At 42.8% G+C, this 23,064-nt stretch overlaps 1 protein-coding gene across 4 annotated transcripts in view; it reads right to left on the reverse strand.

Annotated features, from left to right (window-relative positions):
* cpeb3 (cytoplasmic polyadenylation element binding protein 3) overlaps positions 1–23,064 on the reverse strand; it is a 55,559-nt gene that overhangs the window by 18,367 nt on the left and 14,128 nt on the right. For 3 of the 4 annotated variants that reach the window (XM_080781339.1, XM_080781341.1, XM_080781338.1), the window contains exons 4-7: positions 15,780–15,836; positions 10,876–10,899; positions 8,798–8,965; positions 6,233–6,322 (exon numbers count right to left, since the gene is read on the reverse strand). In XM_080781339.1, coding sequence (XP_080637465.1) covers positions 6,233–6,322; positions 8,798–8,965; positions 10,876–10,899; positions 15,780–15,836 — 339 coding nt within the window. The remainder of the gene's footprint in view (positions 1–6,232; positions 6,323–8,797; positions 8,966–10,875; positions 10,900–15,779; positions 15,837–23,064) is intronic. The other variant, XM_080781340.1, reaches the window with a different exon arrangement.

Here is a 23,064-nt window from a genome sequence, read left to right on the forward strand (position 1 = left end):
AGGAATACTGGCAACGTTTTCCAAAATAAGATTTTCTTTTTGCTTTTGTGGCATTATTGATAGTTACAGTGAAGACGGACAGGAAAGAGGGAGAGAGAGAAGGGGAGAGACACGCAGCAAAGGTCGTCATGAACGGGACTCGAACACGCAACGTGCTGTAAGGCCAGAGCCTATATGTGGCATTTGCCTGGACCACTAGGCCAGCGGGCGCCCCAATGATAAAGGAATGTTGTTAGAGAAATGATAGGCTGCTGTCCTCACGTTTAATTTTTTTTATTTAACCTTTATTTAACCAGTAAAATCACATTGAGACCATAGTCTCTTTTACGAGTGCGCACTGGCCAAGAGAAGAGGCAAATAAATGTTACACAGCTCTGCCAGTAACAACAATACAGGACACGACTTACAGGGGTCGTCGTCGCAGCTCAACACATATTAATTGCCGGCCGGCGGCTTCGTCATGATAAGGAAACGACAGGTTCACTCAAGAGCCACATGCAGGCAATCTCATCGAAAACAATGTAATGGCTTCATTTATCCAATTACTAACGATCAAAATGTGTCCAGAAACATGAAAAAGTTCCATTTGGTATGGCTGAGAAGACGGTGATCTACTGCATGACCTACATCAGAGTAGAATAACCAAGTTATCTGTTTAAGAAGCTTTCCCTATCGCGTTTTAGCAAAACAACAGCATGTAAGATGACAAAAGGCTAAAGCAGAGCAACTGATTTCATAATGAATTAAATATCCACATTGTTCAGGAAAAGATTGGAGGAACAAATTGGAGTTCAATATTGCCTGCTAATCGGTTGCATAATTCTAGGAGGTGTGATATAGGCCCAGGCAGTCGGGCACACCTCACTAACATGTGAAAAGCCCAATGCAATGTATTATTTATTGTTTATACTCAAAAAATGTCTCCCTGTGCCTTATTATATAGTAACAACCTCATCAAAAACAAGAAATGTCAGATGAAAGCCAGTCCTTGATGACACCATAAACTGTGTCAGTGCACAGTTGCAGGGCATACCTTTCTCTGGGTTTTAATAGTGACAACTAAATCCAGGCTAATCGGCTCAAACTTACGGACCAACGTGTCTACAGATTCATAGCAAAAGGTGAGGGCTCAGACAGACCCTTGAACACAGCAGCCTAGTGGCTCCGACTTCTAAGAAATAAATCAGCCCACTCCCTATCAGTAAAATGTGGCGTGAAGAGACCTTAAATACTGCGTGCACACGCACACACGCACAGTTACACACACACACACACACACACACGCACGCGCGCGCGCGCGCGTGCAAGCCTTATAAAAACAAAGAAGAAGCCTGGATATAGTTACAGAGCAGAAGATTTGGGAGAAAGTGAAAGAGGAGAGAGCAGAGAGAAAGGGCGCAGAGAAGGAAAGCTTGCTTGCAGTGGGTTGTTGTAACTGTCATTAAATGTAAATAAAAGCATAGCTGCGCTGACAGCGGCTTACACAAAGAAGTGGGGAGTGGGCTTGAGGTCCGAATTCAGGGAGTCACAGACACCTAAAAACAAATATGTATTTCCGCAGCAAATCCAGAGCTAGAATGAGTGTCGGGCCGGAACATCCGTCAGATGTATGTCCCCCGGATATGATATTTTTTTCAACCACACTTGTTTCATTCACGGATAATTTAAACTGATTTGTAAAGCGTCAATGTCATTTCCTTGAGCGGTACTTCCGCCCCCAAAAAATTACACTCTAGTCTACAGCGTAGGTCTTGCCCAGCGTGAAGCTTCACTAATCATCTCAAATTGGGTGAAGTCACTCATTGGATATAATCCTCACACAAGGGCAGAAGGATAAACCGTGGGTAGTAGAAATTAATGTAGATACCGCCATCGCTACGGGGGCTTGTCTGGGTCTGGGTCCTCGTAAACCAGACAGTTTAGACCTCCCCTCGATCACAGCTTAAGCCTGGTTTACAGTATAGTTTGTTGTGCAACATGGCTGTACCACGACGTATAAACGAATGTCACTTCCAGTGTTGATTTCGTCGACTAATACTATGATGAAAAATGTTCGTCGACTACCTTTTTTCACTGACGAAAACTAAATAAACTAAGCTACGATGAGTAAATATATATATTATACAATTTCTACAAGATCACAACGCGTCGCAGTGATGATATTCAGTCGACAAAAACTAGACTAATACTAAAACATTCCAGGTGACTAAAATGTGACTGAAACTAAATGAAGACTATTCAAAAGACTATGACTATAAAGCTAAAAACCAAAATTTGCTGTCAAAATCAACACTGGTCTTTTCCTTCCACGGTAATTGAGGCGAGAGCACATACTGACCCATTAGCCTAGAACAGCCTGCAGCCTGCTTGAATCCCTCTGGTGCCCGCAACACAATAACACCCCCCCCCCCCCACCATCAACATCCGCACAGGCCGACAGAAATAGCTGCCTAACATTTTGAGCTCATCGCCAGGGGGGGTGACGCTGGGACTGGGTGATATTAGGAGCCTGTGTGTGTGTGTGTGTGTGTGTGTGTGTGTGTGTGTGTGTGTGTGTGTGTGTGTGTGTGTGTGTGTGTGTGTGTGTGTGTGTGTGTGTGTGTGTGTGTGTGTGTGTGTGTGTGTGTGTGTGTGTGTGTGTGTGTGTGTGTGTGTGTGTGTGTGTGTGTGTGTGTGTGTGTGTGTGTGTGTGTGTGTGTGTGTGTGTGTGTGTGTGTGTGTGTGTGTGTGTGTGTGTGTGTGTGTGTGTGTGTGTGAGAGGTTGGCAGCTCCATGACAACCAGCACTCATCTCATCTGCTGGTGACATCATCACTGATGAGCCAGAGAGAGTGAATAGATAGAAGGTAGGCAGGATGAAAATCCTAAAACAGATATGGCAACTAGTAGGCAGTGAAACTGCACTTATGTTACCACGTCAAAATAAACATCACTGTGTGTTTGTAAGCAGCATCTCTTCTTCTGGCCAAATATAATACATTGTGTGTTTTATTCAGATAATAACCTTTGTCAAGGCAACTGTAAAACCCGCAGGCAAACAAACGGCCAATGACAGGCGACCGTGTACATTAAGGGAAAATTACGATTTAATGCACATCAATGAGGCTCATTAAAAGTGATTAAAACTACGAAAATAGTGAATGGGCTTTGCCTGCCCTGCTATAGATGGAGCCACGCTGCCACGGCATGACTCATGCTGTAACCGAAGGAGAAAAAAGAAATAACCCCAAAACAAAACACTTTCATGCTTGTACAGAGACACATAACTGTAGGCAGTTTAATGTGGAGCGAGATGGAAAGTGACGAGCATCTTCCATTCGGTCAAGCATGGAAGAGTGTTTTATGGGGAGAGGTTGACGACCCCTTGATGTGATTCCCACATCTGTAACTCACCCAATAACAGCCAGCGCATGGCGGAAGAAAGTACTCAAGTAGAAGTGGAGTAGACGTAAAAGTATTGGAAATTGAAAATACTCAAGTAAAGTACAAATACCTCAACATTTTACTTAAGTACAGTACTTAAGTAATTGTACTTAGTTACTTTACACCACTGCCAATATTTATGCGATGATAAAATACACAGAGGATCTTGCAGATGTCTTTCTCTCCCAAGAGATCTCCATGTTAGAGCTAAGAAGGCCGACTGGGAGCCCCCTCTCGCTCAGTGGTTCCTAAATGTTTTAGCCTGGGTGATACCCAAAGGAGACATTTGATGTCCCCCTGTGACCCAAAGGAGACATTTGATGTCCCCCCGTGACCCAAAGGAGACATTTGATGTCCCCCCGGAACCCAAAGGAGACATTTGATGTCCCCCCGGAACCCAAAGGAGACATTTGATGTCCCCCCGGAACCCAAAGGAGACATTTGATGTCCCCCCGGGACCCAAAAGAGACATTTGATGTCCCCCCGGGACACAAAAGAGACATTTGATGTCCCCCGGGACACAAAAGAGACATTTGATGTCTCCGCGGGACCCAAAAGAGACATTTGATGTCCCCCGGGACCCGGCTATTCTCACTACTTCTGAAACTTACGTACTACTTCTCTTCTTTTTTTAATGACATTCTTTTGCTAAATGTTAGAATTCTGTTATTAATTTATGAAATGTAAAAAAAAAAAAAAAAAGAATGTTATTATTATTATTGTTAAGGGAAAAAGGCACATTTATTTGCGACCTATAAAACGTTGGAAATGTTTGGAAAACACTGCTCTATAGCTAATGTGATGAGTTTTCTCACCGTACTATCCCTTTTTTCCCCAACAGAAATGAGGTAGTTTATTTTTATTTTTTAGAAGACCTACATACAGCATATGGTCTTAAAATACAATCACATGTGTGAGATATTAAGTGCTAGAACTGTTTTCTAGGCGATCTCCACACGAGTCACTTCCTAGCCTGGCTAATAGTCGCTTCCTAGCCTGGCTAATAGTAGCTTCCTAGCCTGGCTAATAGTCGCTTCCTAGCCTGGCTAATAGTAGCTTCCTAGCCTGGTTAATAGTCGCTTCCTAGCCTGGCTAACAGTCGCTTCCTAGCCTGGCTAATAGTCGCTTCCTACATGGCATCCATCCTCTGGTCTCCTCATGTTCATTCATTTCCCTAAAAGGATGCTGCATTTTTTCCTCTCCCAGCTTTGGATATTAGTGGAGCGAGCCAGGCCTATTCAAAATAATCCTCCTGGGCAAAAAGAAAAGAAGAAAAAAAATAACAGGGGTATAGAAAAATGAGAGTAGGAGAAACTGGCATAGTTCTTTTGTCCGTGTGTATTACCATCTGCTTATGGAATGTCAGTTATTTCCAGGCGTTGTCTTTAATAGCTTCCCTAATATGACACATTGCAGCTCCACGGGCCAGTAGGACAGAGTCGGGTCTGGAAAACGTGCTTTTCATTCAAACAAACACTCCACAGGTCAAAGTTCAAAAGGTTTTGGTGGGCTATGGAAGAGTATATATATTATGTGCGTGCGTGCGCGTATGTGTGCAAGTCAATCCAACCTGCAAGGGATTGCTCAAATTTAAGCACACCTTTCCGCTGCTGTCTCGGCATGAGTCACGGATTCAGGGTAATATGACCTTTTGCAAAACCCATTAAACAACAAAAAAAAGGAAAAAAAACACCAGAAGGGATGCTATTGCTATAGGCTTTGTTCGTTTTTTGAGTGGTGCAACCACTCCAAGGAACCTATGTCCCTATGTCCGTCCCTGTTTCCCTATGTTTAGAGTACCACTCACTTCAGACTGGTCTGATTTTATTTTTTTTACTGCTGGATCACAAGGTACAGATACAGATTATACCATGTGCTCCAAAGATATAGTTCACGCAAGCTTTTCATTGCCTTTGGGAGGACTTGATTATAGATTATAGAATAGATTGTATATAGAACAGTGGTTTTCAACCAGTAGTCCGGGGACCACCAGTGGTCCTTGAAGGGGTTCCAAGTGGTCCCCAGCTAAATGACGGGGAGCTAGCAAACAAATTGACCCCTATAGATCGTTAACTCTTGAGCTCAAATGTTATGTGACCAGATTTTCCATAATGCAACCTCCAGCTTTTCACCAGAGGAGAAAAACTAAATGTATTTATATTTTATCCACAATGAGTTAATAGCACAGGCAGACCCTTCACATAACTAGAGCATGTCTGAAATAAGTGTCAGAGCTGAAATCGAGATGTAAATATGAAATAAATGCTTACATGTAGCTAGGTGTAATGTTAGAGACCACAGAAGTTAATCTTTCAAGCCTGTTTTCTCAACTCAATGTTTACTGCAAGACATTATTCTATATCTCCAAAACTGGAGGGTCAAACTGAACAACCAATATGACAATTTGAAGCTAAGATTCCCTGCTTTCATATGACATGGAAAAAAAAACGAAAATTCAAAGAAATCCAATGGCTGCCCCTCAGTCAAATTTGGCCACAAGTATTGGTAAAATCTGCATCAGTTAATTCATTTACAAAGTCTACACAATTACAGAATGTAGAAGAATTGTTATTTTGATCATTTTGAACATTTGCCTGTTATGGTAGCCTACCACATCAATAATACAACGTGGAATTGTGGACAACATCTTATTCAAAGACTGCTATAGATTCTACTGTCGTTACCTTTGGGAGGGAAGTAGGACTTGATTATAGTTTACAGATTGTATATAGAATCTACTTCCTTACCTTTGGGAGGGAAGTAGGACTTGCTTATAGTTTACAGATTGTATATAGAATCTACTTCCTTACCTTTGGGAGGGAAGTAGGACTTGCTCTCTGCCTTGTGTGGCCAGTCCACCACCAGGTGGCCGTAGCGGCGGAAACTGTTCGTGATTTCATCTAGAAAAGAACAGAATGGAAACTGTTAGTGATTTCATCTAGAAAAGAACAGAATGAAAACATGGAAACTTTTAGTGATTTCATCTAGAAAAGAACAGAATTAAAACATGGAAACTGTTAGTGATTTAATCTAGAAAAGAACAGAAATAAAACATGGAAACTGTTAGTAATTTAATCTAGAAAAGAACAACGTAAAAACGTGGTTAAAGATAGGGTTGTTGGGGCCGATCACGACATTGTCAAATGATCGGAATCGGATCGGGAGCAAAGAAAACGTGATCGGCACATACCCCCTAGTAACAATATTATATCCACATCATGACATTAGACTGGATATTGTCTGTGATTTTGGATTTTGTACTATTGTGACATGGCATGTCACAAGTGTTAAAAAAATATAAATATCAAATCGGCAGATACTCAAAATCAAATCAGATCGGAAGCAAAACAACGTGATCGGGACATAGTCTCCCCTAACCCATCTCAAAATATGTTGTTCCAGGGTCTCCCCAGAAGCAAATATTTGGTTTTCACCTGCCACTAGTGAGGAGTTTCACCAGAAGGTGATCGTGGCAGTGATTCAACTGCACTGAGAGATGCACGGTGTGAAGGAAAGTGATCTAGTAATAACAGCCGTCAGTCGGTCCGAGCCAAAGAACTGCATGCTATTAGAACCAGGACGGACAGACGGGGAGATCTATTTGTTCCCATTGGAGCAGTCCGTAGCTGCTGGCGCGCGGCCAGACGTATCTGATATTCAACTAGGGTCACACAGTGCGCCGTGGAAACGCATGAATATTTCAGTTGGCAACGGGTATGTTTCATTCTGTGTGTGCGTGCGTGTGCGTGTGCGTGTGCGTGTGTGTGTGTGTGTGTGTGTGTGTGTGTGTGTGTGCACGTGTGTACACCATGTGAGGTGTGTGCATTGGTTCTGATGGAATAGGCCCTAGGGCTTCCATATTGATGTCATCTTCTTGGTGGTTGCCTACACACTCTCCCCAGGATTAACGGTATGGATAGGCAGTGACAGGGACTATATACTGTATACATGCATGGGCAGAAATGGACTAGATAGACTCAATTAGAATGGATAATTCATGATTATCTGTGCATCTAATTGGGAATTTGGGATGTAATAACCTTAGCACTGATGAGTGATATGGACACATAATATACTGTACATAAAGAATGTAATGAGAACACACTCATAGAAAGTGACTGTTTGCTTCCATTTAGCTTTGCTACATTTTTCAGTAACTGTGCTGTCTAATGTCTATTAAAAGCAACATTCAGCTATTATACACTGGGGGCTGGACTGTTCCTTCAATTTATACCCAGTAACATGATGTGTCGCTTGCCAAACAACAACAGATTGTCAAGCCAACTGCAAGTTATTGCAACTGCTGAGTAAAAGACTGAAGCTGTACACGGCATGTGCTGCATATGTCTACATGTGTGAATGTGAAGCAGGCTGGTGTCAGCATGGATTGTGACGCAGCGCGACGCGTTGTGAGCTTGTAGATCGGCTATTTTCCGCATGCAACCAAGTGAAAAATTACTTGTCTTTTAGTTCTAGTGGATCTCTTTTCCACTTGTCTCTCCATAACATCTTAGTCTAGTTTTAATTCGTTGACGAAATTGTCAGTATATTTAGTCTTAGCTTTCTCATGATCCGATTCCGATCTTGTGCGTAAGGGGAAAACTTGAATATTTCCAAAATGATTATGTCAAAACCCACGTCACACGTGTGTGTGTGTGTGTGTGTGTGTGTGTGGGGAGGAAGGGGAGAATGTTTAGGCCTATCCCAAAGATGCAAAATGATATTATACTATCTGATTGACTTTTTATTATACCACTTAAATGGTATAAAAGATCGGTTCCTCCAGATAGGGTAAATTGCCGATCACCGATCGAGTCATTTGGAGCAAATATGGGGGCGATTGATCTGAGCACCTCTAACGAAACCAACAACACCAGTACCTTCCAGAGTTGTTTTCGTTGACTAAAACTATGACGAAAAATGTTTGTCGACTACCTTTTTTCACTGACGAAAACTAAATGAAAACTAAGCTATGGTGACTAAAACTTTGACTACATACTGTCGATTTTGTCAACAAATTAAAACTAAACTAAAATGTTAGGAAGGGACTAGTGGACAAGTGATCCAGTATAAGTCATTTTACACTTCGTTGCATGCTGGAAATAGCAGATCTACAAGTGCACGCACAACGTGTCACGCTGCAGCGCGCTGTGAGCTTGTAGATCGGCTATTATCATTACGATACAAGGGCCCCTAAAATACATTCTGTTCAACTAAATCAACTGTAGATTTAGTAGACTAAAATCTCATGATATTTAGTCGACTAAAACTAGACTCACACTAAAACATTCCGGGTGACTAAAATGTGACTAAAACTAAATTAAAACTATTCAAGAGACTATGACTAAAACTAAAATAAAAAACAACAGCGGTACCTTCGTCTATGTCGGGGGGCAGGCCTCCGACAAACACCTTCCTGGAGTAGCGCTCCATCCTCTCCCCGTTCTGACAGCGGGTCGGCGAGTTCAGGCCCGGGGTCAGGGAGGGGTCGCCGTGCCCGTCGTCCAGGAAGGCATCCTCGAAGGGGAACAGAGAAGAGCGGCCTGCGGGAGGAGGAGGAGAGAAAACACCTTTCTTTTAGTTTTAGTCACATTTTAATCATCTGGAATGTCTTGGTGTTAGTCTAGTTTTAGTCCGCTAAATATCATAAGATTAAGTCGACAGTTGATTTAGTCGAGTAAAATTTATATTTCTGTGTATATTTAAGTCATTTGTCATATCTGCATATCTGTGTTGTAAGTAATCAACTTAAATGTTGGCCCTAATGTGCCGCCTCAGAGTTTTAGCATGTCCTTTAACGGTGTTAAAGCCTCCGTCAGGGATTGAGCGGACATTTTGCTCTTTGCTCATTTTGCTCTCATACTTATGGAACAAAATGTTTTTTATCTTGGAAAAGGGATATCAAGTAAGTAAACTATATGCAAGAGTACGTACAGTACCACAATATCTAATTGCAAACGGAAAAACGAAAGAAGTGCACCAAGCATACAGTGCTTATATCATCATGATAATGCAGTATTGCAGATACTGCTAAACTCTATGACCTCCTGACCTGTAGGAAGAATGACCGCCTAATAGCAGTAGGCACAGCACAGTGTTCTCAACCTACTGTAGAGTGACACAGCACGCCTATATGTTAAAGTGCATGACCACTTTGGTAGAGGTTTGGGTTGTGTACTAGTTACCTTGCCATGACGTAACTCCAAAAATAATTGTTCCAGTGATTAGAAATTGATAATTAGAAATATGCTCCTCATTGACTTGCACTGTACGCTGAAACAGCTCTCAAAGTCACTCTTTTAGACACACAGTTCATTGTGTGTCGACCTGCTAAGTAGCCTACTGTAGGTATCTGATGTTCTGTCTGAAGTAGTCTAAACTTTAGACAACGATTTAGACTCTAAAGAGTTGGATAACAGTGGCTGATGGATTCCTGAACTAAATTACAGAGGTGGTCGACGTTTGCAAGGTAAATGCATAATTGTGACAACACTAAGGTTAAAGAAAATAGAATCAATTTTTTTAATATACAGTATATTGTGGGTTAATAGAAAAGGTCTACATTTAAGAGTTTATTTCAATCAGTGATCACTAGTTGTTAAAATCCACAGCACATTAAAACTACGCATATTAACCCAAGACCGACAATGCATCATTAAAAAAAATAATCACACAACACCTTTCCTCCTTGCTTGAAGAAAGACAGAATTAGTTAAAACACTTTAAAAAAAAAGAGGAAAAATCAGATGTGTGCAGCTCCAATATTTGCCATTCAGGACATGAATCACTTCTGAATCACCATACTTCCTCAATGGAATGTTCAAATTATTGTTTGGGAAGCAGCTACAAGCCCATGTGCTCTATTTGGCAACACAGCTTTTTATTAAGGTTTGGAATTAGTGTTTGGCAGCATCGAGGAGGTAATGATGGTCAAAAAGCACATAAATACAACGCCAGCGCATTGTTGCACTGTTGTGTGTTTTTATGTTCTAATCCGGTCCTTTTCAATAGGATTTAGAAGACAAGCAGAGGCCAGTGAGCATGAAATGTACTCGCCAATCCATTCAAATGATTTAACAAGCACAGAAATGTCGATGGAGAGTACAAAAAACAATGCAGGAAGCAGAATGCCTCACAATAGATTGTATTTCTCTCACCACCATCAAGCAAAAGAAAGGTCAGATTGTGCAGATTATTATATTGTCCCTCTCCCTTTTTTTTGTTGATTCAGTGCAGTTTGTGGGGGTGAAAATAAGAGAACGGAAATTAATATGATTTTCACTCGATCACAGCACAGATGAGAAAGCAAATAGTGACATCAAACTAGAGCCTCTCCTCTCGGCACTGAGGAGATGCAGAGAAAGAGAGAGCTAGTACTGTGGCTAATTGTGCTCATGCCCCAACCATGATTTATATGGCAAGCATAACCCACAGACAAAACGCCACACGTTACCTCTTCTGCGCCCATAGCTCCTGGCTGCTTGTCAGTACAGTGGGGGACAGATGAGCAGAGGGGGACAGAGACAGAGACAGACAAGGAGTCAGAGAGAGAGAGAGAGAGAGAGAGAGAGAGAGAGAGAGAAGGGGAAGAGAGAGAAAGAGAGAGGTAGGGGGATAAGGCACAAGAGGGAGAGAGAGAGAGATACAGAGACATGTTTTTTTTGGTGTGGAAATTAAAACAGAAACATCTCCAGGCCAACAGCAAAACCACAGATGGGCCACGCCTAAGCGTCGGCAAAGGGAGAAGAACGATTATTACAGCCTGGCATCGGCCCATGCTAAACCTGCTGCACCTGTCCCAGACTCCCAGGCAATGCTGCATTAGGGAAAAGAGGCCGAGATGAGCTTTACGACTGGCCCAAACTTGAGATATTCATCAGCATGATTCTGCGCCCGTAACAGAGGTCATAATGTTCAGCTAATTAACCCAGAATGGCTCGTGTAGTCGTGTTCATGCTAATCTCATTGTGAATATTCATGAATGGCACGATAAAGATACACCGACCTGGGAGTTGGGGGACTAAGCGAGAGCTGGTTAGTCATTAGCATGGACATGGTAAAACATTAGGGCCAGTCTCACGGCAGGGAGGCCATACCGCATACCAGGCCAAGAGCAAGTGGAAACTTCCCACAAGATGAGAGTCAAGTCAGGCACAGTACTGTATTAAAATTAGCCCCTTCATTTCCAGCCCCTGGGATGGAACTGGAAGTGGAGGGGATAATGCATATAGGCTACAACTAGATTATTTTTGAGTTGTGCAACCACTCCCTTACGGAGCTATGTGTGTGCATGGTGGCTGGCTGGCTGGGTGGGTGCCTGGCTGGTTATGAGCACGAAAACAGCATGGTTGTTTTTCACCACCTGTGCGCAACCTAACACACACACACAAACACAGTACACACATGCATATATTAACTATATATGATGATTTCGGGTGTGCCAGTACAGTACAGTACAGTACAGTGACAGTACAGTACAGTACAGTAGAGGGTACAGTGGGACCGGCACACGGTAACTCTGTCATTTCTCAACCGTTTCGGACGTGGGGTGGCTTGCCGGAAACGGGCCGGCACGGGTCTGAGTGCGTTTATTTATTCTTTATTAATAATATTTATATTTAATAATAATAATAATGTATTCTATTTATTTATTCTTATTTGCAATGGCAGCCTAGCATGGAGAAGAAAACCGCATAGAGGGCCCATGTTATCGTAGATTTGTGGATACTAATTTACATAATCTGGGGCAAAGTACACTATGGCATCATACACATAGGATTACATCATACAGATAAGATAACATGTTTGTAGAGATATTGTAAAATAAACAAATGTCATTTTATTGTGGTTTGTTCAACAAAATAACCTTCAATTTTATCTTCATTTGTCCTCACTTATGCGTATTATAAGATGACACCATTTCTGTCCACTCACTCTGTGTCTCAGAGGAGGTCTGTGGACAGTTCAGAAACCTGTCCACTCACTCTGTGTCTCAGAGGAGGGCTGTGGACAGTTCAGAAACATGTCTACTCACTCTGTGTCTCAGAGGAGGGCTGTGGACAGTTCAGAAACATGTAGTGGAATTCTCTCAAATGGTTGAAGTACTCCTTTACACTTTGCATGAAAGATGGTATAGCCTATTGTGAAGGGATTGAGCATTTGCCTAATGTCTCGGCTTACAAATAAATTAAAAGGATAAATTGGAGTCTTGCTGTGCCTCAAACACAAACCAAAGAGGGGGCAGTGTGTTCCATAACAGGCCAGAATCCCAACAAACTGTGGGGGTTCTTTATGCCGTTACAGAGCAAAAAGAGGACCCACTCGCTCCTCGCAGTCATGAGTCACAGAACAGACTGTCTGCTCCCAAAACCAATATGGGCCCTCCATTGTGACAGCACCATTGTGCGTCTCGCCCCCTGGCTGTCTCTGGAAGGAGACATTGTCTGTGAGCCTCTCGTCTCTTTCTCTCTCTCACTAGGTTTTCATTAAGACGATATGGCAAACCCAGTACAAACCAGGACAGTCTGATGCTTTGCAGCTTTACCCTCTCACCGTCTGTCTCGCCGCACCGGCTGAGACAAAGGTGCCTATAGCAACCGGGGCACGGCAGAGAAGCAAAGTGTGTTGGGAAAGTGTCAAGATACCCTGGTGAAAAGAGAACATAGCCAAGGGGGGGTTGCAGAATGAGAGCTGCAGAGGGAGGGGAGGCTTTGAACTTTACTGTGTCAGGGTGACCGAGCGACACACAGACAGCCAGACAGACACTTTGAAAGAAGCAGAGTGATAACTCTGGTAATTATACATTTTGTGTAATTGCTCTGCACAGTAAAGCTCTGAAACTTTGACTAGAGCACTATTTCCCAAACACTGGGTCCGGGACCCATTTGTGGCTCGTGGGCACATTTTTATGGTTCCCTTTTTTGAGGGGCGCTAGCCCCTACTATATTCAGCTATTAGTGTAGATTTTCGTCTTACACAAACATTGAATTCCCATTGACAATGAATGGAGAATTTTACATCATAGTGTCTGAGCAAATAGACATAGTGTCTATTTTACGTCATGATGACGTACGATGATAAGAGCGCCCCTTTTTTTTGTTTCAAACGTGACACAAAGTGCTGCGTGGTGAGCTTGCTGATCTGCTATTTTCACTAGTTTGGGTGCCAGTCAAACGTCTAATTTCTCTTATGGGTAACAGGCTAAACAGTTTGGGAACCACTGGCCTATAGTGGACACCTTCACCCACATAAACACATGGCCACTGCTACACCCTCATCTCTCTCAGAGAACACAGACCTCTCAACATGGATGGACCTCTCGCTGACTACAGAGTTTGAGAGCTTCAAAGTCAACGGGGCGAGATGAAAGTGAAATATTAAGGAAAGCCCTTAAAGATGAAATCAAAGCTTTTGCCGCATGTGCAAACACACCGTGAGCTACGGCTGAGAGAGCCAACTGTGACAGACTTCAGAGATGTGGGTAGAACTAAGATCTGTGCCTGCTTGAACGTAAATCCCACGACGAGATAGTTTAGCGTCAATCTGAGAACACTCAGGGGGGCAGGGGGTTTAAACGGTGAAAAGACTAAACTGAGATAAAATGTGACAGCAGCCAACCAACAAACGAGGAAGGGTTGGGATCCTCCACACTACTCTCCCGCATTTCCCCTTCTCCTCCTCGACATTGGAAGATCAAACATGGCGAGTTCAGATAACTGAAAGTGGAACGCATACTGCATAGCAGATGTGTGATGATGATTATCAAGCATCTGTTCCTGATAGCCGCAATCCTCCATTGAGATTTAGTACTGATAAATACTGTAGATACAGCCTCGAGTGCCTGTTGCCAATTTTCGTCACTGCTTCTGTGACGGTTAAAGCTAATTATTGTAACTCAAGTCAACACTTTTTTTCAGTTGAAAATGCACAAATTGTTTTTTTTTGCCAAAGCATGAAATAATATGCATTCATGGTACTTTATGATACTACTTCATTGGTGGACTTGGTGGGTACACAATGTCTCCCAGAGTTGCGACAACCCCGTTCACTTCATGGGGCCAGTCCAACGGAGGCTCCGGGCGGCTAGGGGGAGCTTAATAGTGACAAAGCTCTGCACCGGAAGTTCACGGAATGCACTGGACTCTATGGGAGTCGAGTAGACAAGGCATGAACCAACTTAATGTTTTAATGACTGTGACCTTTGTAAAAAATAATCGATTTAGACAAGCGAAAGAAAACAAATCACACGTTATTTTCGGATACCTTGTGTTCTGATCTGCAAACAATATAATTATATTGACGTCTCGAAAGCACACATTAAGAGTTTCTGCAATGCTGGGTGCCTCTCTGTCTCTGAGTTGGGCAGTATCATAAGAATACTGCCTTTGAGTTACTTCAGTGAATGAAAGGCAACAGCCCAGCTTTAATGATCTTAAATCACTTTATTTTAGATAGTTTTTTTTAGTGGGATGCGTATTAAGATTAGACCCACCAACAGACCGACATGCGGAAACGATGGTCGTACTACCACTCAAACTTGCGCTTGCTCCCATGCTTGCGGTTATGTTTAGGTTAGGGTTAGAGATAGATTGTCGTCTTGTCGATGTCGGACTAATGACTGGTCTACATTACAGAGACTTTAGTTGTCACTGCACGATACTTTAAAACAGTTGTCATGTTGCACACATACATAACATTGCTGATATTTGCGCCGCCCTCATTGAAAACAATGTATTTAAAACACCCCTACATGGGTCACGTGGCCGTGCTGTTTTCTGCCCTCTCATTGGAGGCGCTCTCTAGTCTACACATCTTTGTGGTTAATTAGCCTCACCAGACAGAAGTGAAAAGTCAGTAAGTTTACAAAGCTCAACCCTGTGAGCACAGCCTCCCTCCCTCTCCCTCTCTCTCTCTCCCTCTCTCTCTCTCTCTCTCTCTGTGGCTGTTTGTCCATCTGCTGGCTTGACGAACAGCGGAGAGAAATCTTGTCTTACAGGTCGGGGTGTATTTTTAGAAGTGCCATTCAAGGGTCAGCTGTGTTCTCCCTTTGCTTAAGGTCTGCGTCGGGGGGTTATTTATGGTGCCAGTGGTCAGTGGGGGCCAAACTTGGCAGGGAATCTGAAGCTTTGCAAAGGGTGGGCATCGGTGCCCACTATGCGTTAGCATGGGAAGCCTTTTAACACACTTTCTGACACCATTGAACTCCGGCGCCGTCGCTTCCTTGCCAGCCGGATGCATGGCACGGAATATTTTATTTTGAAGTTAGGAAGACTATAAACCTGACTTGACCTGTAAAGCTGAAGCAATCAAAAACATACATGCTCAAGGATCGTGCGATTACAATGAAACTGAACTTACTATTCAGTGGCATGATGTGATCTGCTCCAGGGTGGTGAAAGTTCAGGCCCATACGTCCTGTAACAGAGAACATTACGTTGATTCGCAAAGGGTGGAAGACATAGAACAGAGAACTCGTTTGAAGCATTGTAGACAAAATGAGAGCTAACAGGAAATGAATTTTCGTAATCTGTCCATTCGTTAATTCAGTCTCAACACATACATACATACATACATAACGAGTGAGAGAGTGAGGATTTTGTGTGCACATCACAAAGCCATGTCTGTTGTTTTACATCCTAGAGGTGTTGGCAAATGGTAAATGGTGCATTTATATAGCACTTTTATCCTAGAGGTGTTGGCAAATGGTGCATTTATATACTGTAGCACTGTTATCCAAAGTGCTTTACATAGATTGTGAAACCATGCAAGGCACCAGCCTGCACATCGGTAGCAATTAGATGTTCCGCGTCTCGCTCAAGGACACTTTGACACTGGAGGAGGCTGGGATCGAACTGGGAACCTCACGGTTTTCCCATCCGGCCACTCTCTACTGGCCACTCTACCTCTGAGTCACTGTCGCCCGCTGGCCTATATGCTCTTCACCAAATAAGTCATTCCTGGTGCCCCAGTCTCCGCCATCTAGATCCTACCCATACAAATAAATAAGCAGAGAACTAACTTGTGCCAGGAATCCAGGATGCAAAAATCCTACCTATAGTTGGAGGACAAACTATTGCCACCTGCCAATCTTGACAACTAAACATTCTACAGGGCCCTGCTTTGACGTGGCTTTCAAACAAACACAGGGCAACTATAAGCAGCTCTGCGTCAGTCATGATTATCGGTGGTTTTCAACCCTTTTTAGATCAAGGCCCATTATTTATTCTGCATTTGAGCCACAGACCACCATTTGATGACATTTAGCCTCTGACCTAAACCTTTTAGCCGATTTTGTCCACAATTCCACGCTGTATTGATGTTGGTACCATTAGGAGAGATAACATGGAACCGTTGATCAAATTAACAATTATTCTACATGATCTAATTCTGTAGACTTCTAAACTAAGTAATAAAGATGTTTAACAATAATTTAACTCTTGAGAGTGTGAAATGAAACCATTTGGTTTCATTTTACACTCTCAAGAGTTAAAGGTCCATTTGGTTACCAACTCCATCATTTAGCTGGGGACCACCTGGAACTGCAACAGAAGGAAGAAGACGGCACACCGTTTAAAAAGCTCCCCAAAAACTTTATTTATCAGAGCGGAAGAAAACCACACAACGTTTGGGCCTCTGTGGCCTTCGTCAGGTCTACTGGCCACCTGGAACTGCCTCAAGGACCACTGGTTTGTCCCAGCACCACTGGTTGAAAACCACTGCTGTATATTATGCGCAACCAACCACTAACACGCATCAGTGGAATACATTTCACATTCATTACCCAACAGTCCTTAACAAAAGCTAACAAAAGTTGGGTTCACCCAGACACAGCTTTGGTCAGCTAACTCATCCTCCTCCAGTGCAATGACTCAACAGTCACAGTCGGGGGCAGGTGTCTGGGATAGACACCATGTCTTAGTTACCACACTGCTGTGTTGTATGCCTATATATAGCATCAACTATAACTGTGAGAGACAGGGCGGCTGTTTTTTTGGTGTGTGCGTGTGCGTGTGCGTGTGTGTGTGTGTGTGTGTGTGTGTGTGTGTGTGTGTGTGTGTGTGTGTGTGTGTGTGTGTGTGTGTGTGTGTGTGTGTGTGTGTGTGTGTGTGTGTGTGTGCGTACGTGTGGGTGGGTGGGTGGGTGTGCGTGCGTGCGTGCTTGCATGCGTGAGTGTGTGCGTGCGTGCATGTGTGCGTGTGTGGCAAGCTGCCATGGTGCAAACTAAGAACATGACATGACAAAAGTTTCAAAACCCGGGCTACAGTAGACAGATTGCTGATGCGGGAGGGGGCCTCGATCCTCCTCTCATACAAACAACAGTGGAACTAGCGGTTAGAAGAGGGGGGGGGGGGGGGGGGGGGGTCGGCTTGGGCTCTACAGCTCAACAGATGTTGATTTCCTCATTCCTCTCAGCCAGCAATAATCCAGGGAACAGTGGGGCTTAGGGGTAGATAGATAGACGCAACGCAAGCAAGGGCTGTACACAAATATACAGGGCCAACAGAGGTGCACACACACACACACACACACACACACACACACACACACACACACGTGACAATGTTTCAGTGTCACCCTGTAGCCTAGTATCTCTCTGCTGTTCCCAGATGGCCGTTATGAGTTGACCGAGTCCTTTATTGGGTCAGGCCAGGCCAGGCCAGAATAGCTTGACTCGGTAGAAACCACCAGTTCCCCTGTGTCCTGTATTAGTGCTAACTGAGGATTTATCGACGCGGTGGAAATTGCTGGATCCAATCATTTGTTCTTGTTTCTCACCCACCTCCCAATTTTCATCCTCATCCAAGCCAGCTTTTATCCACCAGAATTACTCACTCAACTACTTATATAACTACTTATACTGTACAATATTGTACAGTCTTTTACTTATTGTATGCTTTTAGTGAATTCTTGATCCAGATGGCCATATAACTACAGTAATGCAACCTAATCTGAGCTTTGTTTCTCACATTATAGATAACTATGAGCATAGGGTACAGGCCTGGGCTCAAACCTTATACCCTATTCACAACATATGTGTTCTAGAATAATATTCGCATATTCACTTAAGGAGTAACATACAGTCATTTTTCCTGGTGGCATGAATACTCTCATCGGATTTTATGGCAATGCAGCCATTATATTTTGACGCTTGTATGGACATTTTGGCCTTAGAATGGTGCTAGGAAAGGCCATGGACTCACCAAATTCAGTAAGGGGTCATGAATGTAAAGAGAACATATCATGGTAATCCAGACAGTTATCGTGTTTTGATATTTTTGGCGCTACAAGGTGGGCGGGGGGAGGGGGGTAGAGAGATGGGGGGTGACACGCAGCAAAGCTCATCGGGAGTCGAACCTGCGACACGCTGTCAGGCTGGATTAGCAGCCTAGGTTATCTTGTTTTGGAGTAAAGTGTTGGATGGACATACAGACATACTTATCCCTAAGAGCAGGGCTAAACAAGCTACCCATACAATGAATAGGGTTCAAGATCTAAGTAGGCTGGGGGGAATTAATGGAAGCAACACACCACTATCATGTAAATAGCTGTGGTCCTGCGATTGTCTTTGCATCTAAATCAGCCCTTAGTGACGGAGGGAGACAGTTGCCATCCCGAAAGCAGCAGCCTTAAAATAGCTCTTCAGATATAGCTGTGGGGCTTGTGCCATCTGCTTCCCTCCAGGGTTCAGCAGTGTGGCCTGGCCTGAGGGGCCAGGCAGGGTGGCGTGCTTGCTTCTGCCACTTTGCTCTATAGTGACATTTCCTCAACTGGAGGCTGCCGAGGAGGCTATTCTCAACCTTCCCTGTGATCACTGACTGAGGCTTGGCCTCCAGAGAAGACATGCCATTCACTTTCCCTCAGTGCCTGTTCACGGCGTGTCTGATCGTTTGCAGACTGGCAAATGGTCTCATTGTGACCACTGCACAATAAAATCTGGTTTTATTGTGCATGGTGGTGGAGACTGGTGGATGGAGAGGCCTGCCTTTTCTCAACATATACTGTAAACTGAAGCCATGCTCGCTTAAACTGGAGAGCCAAGATGCCCTTTTTTAGGAGGCTGAAAAAGGTCTAGGCGAGGGGTTAAATTATATAGAATTATATGGTTTTTTATTGGGTGGGAAATAACTAAACAAAATGATACTGAATGTTGTCTTGACCTTCTTGCCACACTTGCGTAGCTCTACTCCAGCTAATGTTTTTACTTCAAATAATTCAAAATTATTTTCTTTTTCAAATGGCTAGTTTAAAAGATGACCAACATTGTGCAATAATGTATGTTTAAGAGAATACTAAAGCATGGTCGAACTGGACTACCCACTGGAATGCACTTAGGTTCCCCTCCGTCATCATACCAACAACCCACTTTTTGATTATGAACATTACATTTTGGTTAAAAATGAATGTTGTTGCTAATGACTATATATTATAATATATAATATATTATATTGGTACACAGCTTGGTTGAATGCTTCATTCTGATTGGTCAATCGCCAAATTCAGCGGTGTGTTATTTCTGGATAATGACCGCTCCGCTCTATAACAGACCACTGTGTAATCAAAGGCTCGGAGCACCTGGCTGCAGCTGCTGCGCTGCTTGGACTTTATGCCGTACCCAACATGACAGCCATGTGAACTAACAACACACAATGTCATTTAACTAAACGACATGCTTTCAAGAATGTTTTTGAAAACATTTGAAGCGAGAAATGGACGATGCTCTACCCGAAATGTGATTCCATTTGATCAACGCTCACTTCCTTGTTTCCCGAGGCGACTTGTTAATTGCCTCTGCGGGGCCAACTTGGAATACTTTCATTACCGTAATCAAGGAAATACTTTAGTTTTGTTGTCACTTTTGTGTCAGTTTATTAATTTGTGAACTAGCCGTGTAATGAGTGGGATAATGTCTGGCTAGGTGGTCATTGTTGGGAGATAATTCACCTTCAGTGTGATTAACCACCAGGTGGTTAATCACACCCTTACTTATACTGTAATCATCACCCTTACTTATACTGTGGGTTAGGCCTGTCAAAAAAAATCGATTCGAGTTAGAATCGCGATTCTAATGCTGTCCGATTCAGAATCGATTCTCATTTTCCAAAAATCGATTTTTCAAAAAAAAAAAAAAAACGTTTTAATTTTTTTTTTCTTTCACAAATGTACCTGTGCATGCAATGCATTATGGCCTGGGTTTCTGCATAGTGCATTTACTACCAGCTAAGCTAAGCCTGCCAATTGTATTTATTTTACACCTGTTTTAATACTAATGTATTGTTCTGGTATTGAGTGAGAAGAGATTTTGTAACTTTTGTACTGGTTCAAATTTGTGCAAGCTAAATAAATAAGACATGTTCTCTTACTCTTGGATTTAACCTTTGTGTGTTTAAATCATTCAGTTAACTGAATGATTTAAACACACAAAGGTTAAATCAATTGATAAAACCTTTACAATTATACAAGCTTTTTACTAAATGTACTCTGCTTTCATGCCAGAAGACTGGAGTAGATCATGCTAAAATTCTATTTAATTGTTTTTAATAAAATAAACTGCTTTAGAATCGAAAAAAATCTTTTTTGAATCGAGAATCGGAAAAATCGAAAAGATCGTTTTTGAATCGAATCGTCACCCCAAGAATCGGAATCGAATCGAATCGTGGGACACCTAAAGATTCGCAGCCCTACTGTGGGTATAAAGCATTGGTGCTTAAATACACCACATAATGCAATTATAAGATACATGATGATGGGAAAGAGGATTGCACATTTCATCAGAATTAAAGCATAAAGTGGTTAAACTTTTACTAGATCTCCCGATCACGGATGAAGGAAGGCTTTGGAGGGAGCTCTCCATTACTCTGCCCAGGCCACGTTTCTCTCCCTATATGTTCCACATTACAGCACATGTATACAGTATTAAAGCTGCCCCAAAACTGTACTGTGGTGGAAGAAGAAAAAAGCAGCCTTGATTATGAGAGGAGGGCAGGCGTGCCAGCGGAGAGGTTTGGAAATGTTATCCCTGCAGACAAAGCCCCTTCCAACCCCAGAATGTCACACTCTAGCTGGCTGCTACTGTAAAAATCACACCATAATATGAAGTGAGTGGTGACTTTGGAGTCGAGCACAGTTAACATTGGCTTACTAGAATTGTCGACCTCTGGGTGTAACGGGGGGAAATATATATATATATATATATATATATATATATATATATATATAATATAATTATATATATAGTTTTTTTGTAAGAAATTAAAAAAAGAAATTTCAATATTAAAAACAGTGCCACAGCAGGTCACCCAGCAGTACTGCAGTTGTTCGAGAGAGCGAAATCCATGGTCGACCGCGACCATGGATTTCAGCTGTTCGTCGAGGAGAACGGCCCGTTGAGTTGTTCCTACTCCAAACGCTACATACGGACATAGGGACACACGAAGCAAGTCATTGGAGCAGTGTGCAACGCTCAAAAAACTTCAATTATCAACACTGCTGTAGCAATAAGATACCGTACACCCACAAGAGGAGCAGTGTGTTTTCACAAGCCCAGTGCATTAATACTGAGTGAGACAGGCAGGGCAGAGCAGTTTATTACAGAACCTGGTCAGGGGAATAGCCTTGTTGTGTTCCTATCTTTCTGTGTTGCCTACTTCTAGTATTCGTCACAAGCTCTGCTGCCTAAGAGCCCAGCCCAGGATGACATTATTTATGACAGTATGAGCCAAAGTTCATATCTGGCAGACATGTAAAAATTATATTAAAAACGAACGCAAACTCAATAGAATTGAATGGTCGTGCAGAGCCAGAACACACTCAAATATTAGTAGGTTGACACATTTTTATACTGTAAGAGAAATTAGGCCAAAGTGGTAATAATAAATATAGGTAAAAGAATCTGCTATCGTCATACATTTTAAAGGCTTTTATTTTCAAATTTTCAATATAGCCTGAACCCCAACAGGGCTGTTATGTTATGCATAACATATCTTGGCTTAGGAGATGCTGACAAACTGTGTTTTTCTTTTTTTTTCCAGTGACAAAACACGTCCTGACTTGTTCTTTTGAGCTGGACATGGATCAGCCAAGTCATGCTGGCAGGAGCATAGTTTTACTAACAGTCTCTTCACCTTAGCAGGGTGTGATTTAACCTTTCACACTGCCAACAAACACACAGCCTTATCTTTTCCAAGTCATTAGTAACTGTTTAAAGTACAGACCGAGCATCTTTGGGCTGTTGTCGATGATGATCACCTCAGGGATCGTTAACAACAGGCACGTGTCTACAGGTCACAGAGGTCAAGTCCAGTGGGTCAGAGACTCAGAGTCAGGCACCCTCAAGCACAACCGGCTGTGTTTTGGGGGGATTGACCTTTCACCTCCAAGTCAAGCCACCTTGGCCACTTTCTGACCCTGGGCACAAGCAAAGAGTCTACGGTCTACGCTGACCTTTGTCTCTTCTCCTCCTCCTCCAACCATGCAGGGTTGTTCCTGTCTGGCCAGACTCAACTTTGTCAGACAAAAGTTTCACATGACTCTCACATGGATGAAAGCAAAATCAAACCTCATGACTGAAAATGTTTGTATGACCAAGTCCTAATGTGCGATTTGTGAAACCACACACTAGCACCGTTTCCCCAATGGTTTGGTT

The sequence above is a fragment of the Protomyctophum bolini genome (genome assembly GCF_963924005.1).
Source record: "Protomyctophum bolini genome assembly, chromosome: 14".
Lineage (NCBI taxonomy): Eukaryota > Metazoa > Chordata > Actinopteri > Myctophiformes > Myctophidae > Protomyctophum > Protomyctophum bolini.